Consider the following 10,961-nt stretch of genomic DNA (forward strand, 5'->3'; position numbering starts at 1 on the left):
GAATGAATTACGTTTCTGTTAGCGATGTTCTAACGTTAATCGAATCGCGAGCTAATCTCAACAAACCGATGAACGGAATCGACGAAGGTAACCAGTAAATGGTCAGTGGAAATTAGTTACAGTAACCTTGCCATAACACTTAATTACCGTCATAACTCGAGACTTAACTTAACCCTTGCCGTGGGGATGTAATCGTTAACCCTAGATGAAACCCGTTCAAATGAGAATAAATCTCATTTTCGATCAACGAATACTTTTTCCAAACAATCTGTTCTTTTGAAAATATATCTTTTAAAAAGAGATATATTTTTCCGCATTTTTTTAAGTTTTATTTCATTGGCTAATAACTAAAAGGGACATGACAGAGATATAGCTTAATAAATAGATTAAATTTTCTATAAATGATAAATAAATGAAGCAGAGAACAAATTTGATAAAAAGCTAAATAGTATACAGATGTGATCGCATTTCCATTTATTATATCTAATAAATAATAATTAGCACGTACGCGGAAAAATGTTTAACATTATTCCATTATGCAGGCAGTAAATATATAAACATTTATTTCATATTAATAATTTGAAGTTCCGAGCGTTATGTGTTTCTACATCATAAAATTCTTAAAAATAAAATTAAAAATAAATTAAATAGCACCATAATAATAAACGCTTTTTAGTATCTGAATAATTGTAAAATACGGACACAAGACAATGATATTAGCTTCCATCAAATTCCTTTCAATTCCAAAGTTCATTAACGTCACAGGTTTTAATCGGCTTTTAATTATCTCTTTGAAAAATATAATACAGTTTGTATACAGCTTGTATGTCTCTAAAAGAGATTTTTGTCGGAAAATCTAGTTTTCTTTTTCTGAGAAAAGCTCGAGTAAGTATTTGTGAAAAAGATAAACGAAAGTACAAATTACCATACACTCGTCTCCTTCAAAGTTTCGAACATCGCGATCGAGATATCGTCGATGAGAGAAAAATAAAAATAAATATCGAAAACAAAATAAATAAATATATATATGATAAATATAAAAGTATGTACTCACCAGCTGCCGCACCAGCACTACCGCCTGGCCAAATCCGCCAACTATTCCATCGGCGCCAACTCCTAGGTGATTTCTGGCACCGATTAATCTCCTCCATTCGTTCACACAATTGCAAATACCCGGAGAAAGAAACACGTAATTACGATCGCGCACAGCGCGAGCTTCTGTTCATACAACGCAAAAGTCTGACAGACGAATACCGAGAATACTCGTCACTTTTACTGTCTTTTATGATGTAATAATATGTTTTACTCAATGTTTTATACCTTTTAGATGTTCCACCTTATCGTGTATGATGACATATATGTTTCATTTCTAACGAGAGTAATAATAATATAAACGATTGTATTGATGTCGAAGTCATTGACGGTAAAAATTGATGGTACGTATCTATATAAACGAGGAGAAATTCGAATATACTACGTATTTTATATATATATATATATATCTAATTTTAAAATAATTATATATGCAAATTACTGTTGCAGTTTAACGAAATAATGCATTTTTAAGTGATTTCTTTAATATATAATTTTCTTGAAAATTTTACAATTTTATAATACTCACATACAAAAATAAATTTCAAAATATAATTAAAATAAACTATATAGAAAGTAAAAATACTCGTTTTTTTATGAAGCAGCCAATTTAATGGAATCCAGTCTAATGCACTCAACGTGCGGAGCGTGCACAATTAGAGGTTTAAACGAAGCGCGTTTATTTGTTTTCTGTAATAGCAATAGGAATACTCGATTTGCTGTACGATCGATAATATATAGATATCAGATAATATATAGATGCACGCGAGACAAATAAATAATGCTAAAGATGTGACATTCGACACAAGCCTATATATATATAAAATATGTAAATGTACAAGCACAGTATGCACAATATTCGCGATATGCGAAAATTCGATTGAATAATAAATGCGTATATTAATTACTGCAGACAATCGCTTCACCCGACGCCGCGACACGCAACTCATCATAATCGTTGATAATTATTATTAACGCATCATTTCTGATAATAAATAAAAAACACAACAAATTCGCTTTAACTCCGAAGTTCGAACTATAAAATGGCGGACTCTCTTCTTCGCGCGCGCTTTGCACGACTTGCGCGTCGTACTTGACGCAGTCGAGCCAATCGAAAATCAAATAGCCAAAAGCCAACGACATGATTAAATGTCGCACATAGTAAATAATAATTGTATTATTGTCATCGTATAATAACAATATTCTTAAATATATATTTTCTACAGCATATGCATAAATATTGTTAATCTTGCGAAAATTATTTTATCGCTTAACGATAATTATATAATGCATAAAGCCAAATTCTATATTCCAAATTCTATACCTCAAGATACACTATATTTAGTCTTTTAAAAGTGTAATTGAAACAATTGTGAACATTGCTTTGCACTTGATACGGTTGACAATGATTGATTGCAGAGACGATAAATTTGATCGCGCGCTGCATTACTCGACACTTTTGCGACTAATTCAACACACACAGTGATCACTATTGACGGATAAAAATTACACGGAACGCGGAGCGACATCGTCGCGCGACGACAAACCAGACAAACCGACGTGATGCGACGCTACGCGATACAACGCAACGCGACGCACGGCGCCGTGACAGTCAAAGATGGCGGTTTCGCGCGACAGCATGCGCGCTGAACTTGACGTAGCGTTACAAAGCGCTCGATCTACATTCTCGAGCCTTGTAAATATCGAAAAAAAAACTGAGCATGCTATTTAAGATGGCCTCGAACAAAGACCGATAACGAGTACTTCTCTTCTTCGATAGAGTATTTTATAAATGGACATGCAAGAATCTAGGGAGTGTCATAACATGCGATTCACTGTATGATAAACTGTTCTCCGAGATAAATATTCTCCGCTGGAGAAATCGTTTTGGAAAAAGAGATTAATCGGCACGCTAAGCTCCCTGAAAAACACTCGGAATCTGTCTTATCCATTCTGTCGAGCTGCCGAGTTCTTTTCTGCCGGCAACTAGATCCATTTATCGAAATTACGTCCATTCAACGAAGCACGAGAGAGAAAAGTAGGCTACCAATGATGGGTTTCTTTATCCAAGTTTCCTATTTTATACGAACCGACGGAGAAAGAAAGAGACTCTATCGCGTCAACTAATATTCTCTCAACTTTAAATTTTCTAATAAAAAAGATAAGAAAGTTTTTATCGCGACACGTTCTAGATATATGCTAATAACATCTAATCTTTATGCTCTATCAATCGTCAGGAGCATACATCTTCTGATGTGGCGTTTTATACCAAGATTTTGTCGTAAAATTCGATAAATATTTCCACAAGAACGTCTTATTATGATGCTAAAATTATAAAAGTTGCGATGTCATGTTTACTAATGACATGTAATACTATACTGCTGAACCTTTCTTATCAAAAAACGAAACGATTTTTTCTCTATCGATTTGTAATAGAATTTCATATTTTTTTCAACTTTGAAAATTTTATAATTACTTTGATAAGATAAATAATAATCAAATTAAATAATTTTAATAAAATAAAATCATGAGCAAAAATTAATTTTGTTTGTCATTTATTTTTGCTCATATAATAAATAACATATTACATCGATTAAGCGCATATATTTTGTTCATAATCACTCTTATAATCACAAAACTTGTATTCTTTTAAGATTTAGATCTAGAAAATAAAAATCGGAGTGTAAGAATCTAGAAGAGTGTGACAGAAGCATAAACAAAACTTTTAGCAAACGCAAATTAGAACAGCAGTAAAAAAAGCTTTTTAAAAGATAAACGCTCTTACATTTCGATCCCTAACGAATTGAGTCCGTTCTCGGAATTGCCGCTTGTTTATGCAGCAAGAACTTGTCAAAGAAAAAAACGTACGATGATGAGCTTTTCTAAGCTGAATTTTCTAAGCTTTTTTCTAAGCTATTTAGCAGGTTCGGAAAAATTCAAATTATCTCTATTTTAAACGCATAATTAAGGTCTTCTGAGAAGAGACATACATGAGAAAAATTAGTCTACGTTGTTGAAACATGGCATAACAATAATTCTAAAGCAAAAACAACATTTAATTTTTAAAGACATTTCACAAATACATGGAACAAAAGTCAGTTTGAAAAGAAAAAGGAATTTTTACATATATAATTTAAACATATATAATTTTTTATAATACATAATATACAATAGTATAATCATCTCAAAGCGACATAAAAAAAATATTCATCGCCTAGCAAACTTTTGAAAAAATTACAAAACAAATTATCTTTTATTTTCGAATTATCGCTTCTCACATCAATAAACATTCAATCACTCTATTTTCGGATACTATATGTATACATGGCAAACATTTTTAACTGACGATAAAGCAATGAATAATTATTATGAATAATTTATATTACAGTATATTTGTAAAATGTTGAATAATCTGAAAAACTATGGCAAAATCTTACGGAATGAAATAAAATAAATGATGATTTTGAACTATAGGGAATCCAACTCCGATGACCTTGATCTTGATATATGTTATCAAGATCATGACTCTGAATGAATTCCAATAAATTTTATTTTATTCATAAAGTTATTCATAAAGTTATTAATAAAAAAAGTTTAACAAATAATGTCTTATTTCTATCATATACAATCAAAAACTACCCTATATCCTTCCTTGTAGGCGTTTGACTTTTCACGCGAAAGAAGTTCACTCCATCTTTCCCCTTGCCTAGGAGCACACGATTTTCTACTCGAAACGAGGTTCACCCATGGTGGAAGGGATAACATGATGGTGTACGATTGAACAGTGTCTCTGCCCTCTCTATTCTATGGACTGTTCATAAGGAGGAAGGACAACCAACTGTGAGACGCTAAACATGAAATGGAATTTATAGTCCGTTTTTATTTTAAACTTTTTATTTTAAACTTTTAAACTATTTTATTTTTAAAACTGTCTTAAGATGCTAATACAGTCCTCGGATTGATTTATGACATCTTAAGACTGTATTTAAGACAATCTTAAATGCAAGAATTGATTATGAATATTGGCCTGTTTCGCGTCATGAAATTGGTACAGAACTTTCCTTATTTAACACATTCTTTTCTATAAAAAGACAATCTAAGATGCATTATAAAGTCAAACAAGGAAAAATTCAATACCAATTTCAAGATGTCGGTATTCATAATCGATTCTTGCATTTAAGACAGTCTTAAGATGTCATAAGTCAATCTGACTGTATTAGCATCTTAATACGGTATTTAAGACGGTTTTAAAATAAAAACGAACTATGAATACCGTCTCCCCTTCCTCTCCCCATATTTTACGTTTCAGTTTCAGTTGGTAACTCTTGCTCCCTGACGACACAGAACAAAAGTAGACGTAGTTTGGCCGAACTGCACACATTATGTAATTCTTCTACCACGGGTTCATCCCACCTCTCTCCCTACTTAGAAGCGATCGACTTTCCAAGCGAAGTAACTTCAATCCTACTTCGCACCCTGCCTCGAGGCGTATAACATTCCACACGAAACGAGTTCCACCTAATTCCCCCTCTTTCCCCTCCCCCGCCTAGAAGCGCACGATTTTCAACGCAAAAGAATCACAAGATTCACTCGCACGAAAAATCGGTCGCCTCTTGACAAAAGAAGAGATAGAGTGGAACTCGCTTCGCATAGAAAATCGGACGCTTCTAGACAGAGGGAGCAGGAAAGGAATATATGCAGTTTCTTAATAACGAAACTAGTAAAAATGAAACATTATTAATCTTAAACATTTTTTTGTTAATAATTAATCTTAAACTTTTTTGTTAATAACTTTTTAACGAGCGCCAACTAAAATTTGTTAGAAGTCATTTACAACATATATCAAGGACATCAAGGTCAAAGTCATCAAAGCTGGATCCCATATAGTGCACAATTACTAAATAAATTTTCTAATTAATCTTTTTAATTATGGAATTTTATATTAATACAATATTTAAAAATATAAAAAACTAAATCATGATCATTATTGTGTTTAAAGAGTTTGATATTTCGTAATTTTAATTTTGTTACAAACAAAAAAGTTACATATTATTTACATTATATTACACAATCAAATTAATTATTAAAATATTAAACTATTATCACAAGAAGAATTGCACAGTTACAAAAATTCAATATTCTTTTGTATTCTTAATGCTCCTATATTCTCAAATGCTCAAAAAATGTCAGTTACTTGAATAGCAATATATATCTAAAATTACAGTGCAACATATATTCGATGTACATCACAGCTTTATGAGAATATACACGATGTAATTAGCATATTGCCCGAAGTGACTCGATTTCGGAATACTTACTTTAATTAATGTTGGAGTTAATTCACTCGCTTATATAGTTATTAAGAAGAAAGATGACGACAAATCCAACGACTACCGATAGAAATTGTAAAATGCCTGCAAATCTGCGTGAATTTTTGTGCCATCGAATCCTTTCCCTCGGAAGAACTTCACTTACGGTGACGTATAGCAAAGTCCCACCTGCTAGACCTTGCAAAATTGGCAGTATCACCTTGGACCAATCCGTATCCGTCTATGCATATTTAAAATCGATATTAGAATTATAGCGAATTTGGTTAGATATGCGCACTAGTGTGCATATTAAAGCTGTTGTCCACTGATTTAATCTGTGTAAAAGTAAAATGCAAATATTTCTAGTTACAAAATACGGAATTTACTTAAAAGCAATAAAGTGTATTGAGGATAATTTAATCTATTTTTATATTTATATTAACCATATTTTTATGTCAATTTATGTACAACTGTTTTAATGTGCACCAATGCGCATCCAATCGAATTTGCTATTAGATATATTCTTCCAAATTGATGTTATCCAATGATATTTAAATAAGAACTTGTCGAAAAATAAGCTTTTCTCACCTGAAATGTTAACATGCCAATGCCGATTCCAACGACAGATCCAATAGCAAACAGAAAAATCGCAAATATTAATTTAGGAACAGATTTACTAACTCCCGCTAATTCCAGTCCCAAACAGAAACCGACGACAAACTTGTGTGATGCTACCGCTCCGGTTAATAACAGTACCTTAAAAAAAAAACATATTTTTTATAATATCGCATGCAATATACAAAATTCTTCGGAAAATCTGACGATAAAATTGAGATTGTGATATCTCGTAATGCGTCTTACACAAATATTTGCTTCATAAATATATATTGCTTCGTAAATATAATACAGAAAATACATTATAAAAATAATACATATATTCCATCCTCTCTCTCTCTCTCTCTCTCTCTCTCTCTCTCTCTCTCTCTCTCTCTCTCTCTCTCTCTCTCACTCATTAAATTACATATTTAAAAATTATGCAAATTCGATATAAATTTAACATGGAAACAACATTGTCACTACTCTACTATTACTGTTATTATCTAAATCCAATTTATCTTTCTTCTCATTACTATTTATTACACTGAATAGTAATTAGTATCATACCTCAGTGATTTTTGTCTGCAATCCTATTGCAAGTCCTTCGAGAACGGCATGTACAGTGAGAGCGAGAGCAAGACCGGCGAGACCAGTATTGGCATCGGTATATTGTTCGCCATGGTTTCCGTGACATAAAAATGTATTTTCTTTGTTTAACAGTCTTGAACGACAGTTACATGCGATGCATCTCGTCGCGCCGTAGCTAGTAAACGTCCGCGCATTATTGGCACTATCATCAAGAGGATTTTGACGGTAATTGAACGATAATTTCACGTCACCTTCGGACATGTACATCTTGCTGTCTTGCGAGGCGGCATTGTAACCAACACTATAATTTTGATCATTCAAGATAGATGTAAAGATAATCTTTACATGGCAGCGTCGAGCGTCAAAGTATGAGCAGTAATATGTTTAATAATTTTACTAAAATTGAATTTAATGTACGAGAAACACTAATAATGGAATCTTGTAGTTTACACTGTATAAATAAATATAAATTTTCAGCATTATATGTTAAAATAGTGTATATCAGAATATAACATAATTTATCATTTTGCGTTAAAAAGCTGTGCAGAAGATTATTGCGCAGGAATCTGGAGATTCAAACTTCTGCGCAATAATCTTCTGCCCAAATGCTCGACGCTCGACGCATGTAATGGTATCTTAATTCGATCAAAGGGAAACAAAACCGAGATCACACAAAGATACAACAGGTCACAGAAAGGCCTTACACACAATAGAAGGAATAAGGAATTAGGAATAAAAAATAAACCATTCAATCTATCAGAAACCGTGTATTTCAATATATCTTTCTGATATGTATAATTTCTGATAGATTAAAATCATTCAGTCTTTATTCCTTATTCCTTCTATTGTGCGCAGTGCCAAAGATTGCAATATTTTTTCTTTGATGTTTCGAAAACGCAGCTTGCTCATCCAAGTGATTGGTTCTTACTCAGAGATCTATAAATAAGAATCAACCAATCAATGAGCAAGCCTGCATTCCGAAACCCATCGAAAAAAAAAGTGTTGCAACCTTTCTGTGATTGCTTATATATGCGTGAAAAATACGAAAAAAGTGCTAAGAGGCAGTTTAAACAACGTTTAATTCCTAATGCTGATTCTACAATAGCCCATATTTATAGTCAAAGCTCAAGGCAGCACTTATGACTCCTGAAAAATTCCTTAAGGAAGAACTTTTCGAAGATCGTCTTATTTCGTGACTATGAATTGTGATTTCAAAACGATCTTGATTGAATAAGACAACGCGATAACCAATGAACACATTAAGAGCTATAAGCTTATTGGCTATCGCATCACATTTTGCTGCGTGGCAAGCGTTTCCAGTGTGCAGGAGCCATTAAAATCGTCTTGATCAAGAGTGTCTTATTCAATTAAGATCTTGAAATCGTAATAATTCATAATCACGATATAAGACGATCTTCGAAAAGTTCTTCCTTAAGGAATTTTTGTTTGATTTAAGGTTGTCTTGACGAAGATGTTTTTAAGATTGAATTTATTTGATATTCATTTATATTCTGTTGGATTCTCCAAAGAAATACTGAATAGAAAAGAAATACTTGAGAATAATTTTACGAAATGTTTTATTATTTGACTTAAAATGCACTCCCTGGTGAAAAAAATTTCACTGAAATTATTTCACGTTTGGAATGTTTAGTAAAATTGTTGAAAAGAATGATGGCAAAAAGACCTGTTTTTTCGCCCATTTTTTGAACCTCGAATTCCAAATATTTTTTATGCCAAATAGTACTATATGTAACATTAATCCTAGAGAAATTTTAAGATGAGCATAGGCACGATTCCGGAGATATGAAGAGATGAAAACGATGTTTCCTCATAACCCATGAAATACACGAAACTCAAGTATCCATACCAAGCAATAAAATATATATTTAACGAAGTGAAACATATCATTTCTTATAGATTGTTTTACGTCGAATTCAAATATAATCTTAGTTCTCGTCTAGCATAAAAATTCCCCGAGATGGAGTTGAAGTGACACTTGATGCCGCCTTTTACAGATTGGGGTGCTTTTTTAAAGTGAGTCCCCTTGCCTCTCACAGATCGAAGTGCTTTCATCCTCTTTTATTTCCCTTTTTATTTCCGGAACTGTGCCTATGCTCATTTTGAAATTTTACTGGAATTAATGTTTCATCTAATAGTACTATTTGCCATAAAAAAAGTTTGAATTCGAGATCCAAAAAAATAAACGAAATTTGTTATTATTCTTTACTAAAATTTCACTAAAAGTGATTTTTCAGCTGACATACTGAAAAATCGCTAAAATTGAAATTTCTCTGTACTTCTATAGAAATTTCTAAGAAATTTTTCCTAGAATTTCTAGGAAATTTCTCTAAAATTTTACAGAAATTTTACTGAAAATGAATTTTTCAAATTGCTGAAATTAAATTGAAATTTTTCTGAAATGCTGAAATTTCGCTGAAGTATTCCAAAACGTGAACTAACTTCAGCGAAATTTTTTTGTTTGAGTTGAAGAGTAAATTTTGAAGAGAAATTTATTTGAGTTGAAGAGTTGATTTTGTAAAATTGTTTTATTTGTATTTTCTTGAAATACTGCAGATGATAAATATTAAAAAGACCTTGTTCACCTCAAATTTTGATAAAAATACAATCAATGCGATCAATCGTAAAAATAAAAATTTGACAAGAAAAAAGTGTCATGCTGCTCCACGAACCGAAATATATCAGTTGACGACTATTCAGGTTAAGAAATCTGTCACAGCAGTGGTTCATTTCTTTAAAAACACAAATTCACTACTTTAGCAGAAAAATTGATAATTATATAATTCAGCTTGCACACAGCTAAAAAAATCAATAAAATTATTCGACGCGTTTGTGCATAAAACAGAAAAATCTGAAGAAATAAGCGTCGCTTTGTCCTGTGAATCGAGATATTAAAGTTGACAACTATTGAGATTGAGAAATCTGTCATAGCCATGCAAGACTAAATTCATTTGCAGTATTATTACCTCTGCTTTAAAAACAAATTTATCGCTTAAACACAAATTCTCTGATCTAAAACACAAATTCACTGCTTTAAAAATAATATAAGAAAATAATTTGTGTTTTTAAAGCAGAGGATTTGTTTTAAAACAGAGAATAGCTTATTTAGTAGCTTATTTAAAATTGATACCTTTTTAATTTTTTTATATGAATTAAAGTTTAAATCCAATATTTCTTTAAAATAGACACTGTAACTATAATGTGACTCCGCCATTGTCCAAATTCCTATAAATTTTGAAAAAAGTTACAAATGCTTCATTCCTATAAGAGCAAAATATTTCTAGAATGTTATATGGATATTATTAAAAAAAATTAAAATAAGTTATAATATTATAATATTTTGAAAATATCATATAA

General features: G+C 31.7%; 1 protein-coding gene across 1 annotated transcript in view; it reads right to left on the reverse strand.

The window, feature by feature from the left end:
* Nucleotides 1-6,255: 6,255 nt before the first annotated feature.
* The window catches only part of LOC108691226 (zinc transporter ZIP3), a 10,198-nt gene continuing 5,492 nt past the window's right edge, over nucleotides 6,256-10,961 (reverse strand). Inside the window, exons 2-4 of the mRNA XM_018198902.1 lie at nucleotides 7,566-7,887; nucleotides 6,990-7,157; nucleotides 6,256-6,642 (exon numbers count right to left, since the gene is read on the reverse strand). Coding sequence (XP_018054391.1) covers nucleotides 6,433-6,642; nucleotides 6,990-7,157; nucleotides 7,566-7,887 — 700 coding nt within the window. The 3' untranslated portion in view covers nucleotides 6,256-6,432. The remainder of the gene's footprint in view (nucleotides 6,643-6,989; nucleotides 7,158-7,565; nucleotides 7,888-10,961) is intronic.

The sequence above is a fragment of the Atta colombica genome, unplaced genomic scaffold, assembly GCF_001594045.1.
Source record: "Atta colombica isolate Treedump-2 unplaced genomic scaffold, Acol1.0 scaffold42, whole genome shotgun sequence".
In the NCBI taxonomy this organism is placed as follows: Eukaryota; Metazoa; Arthropoda; class Insecta; order Hymenoptera; family Formicidae; genus Atta; species Atta colombica.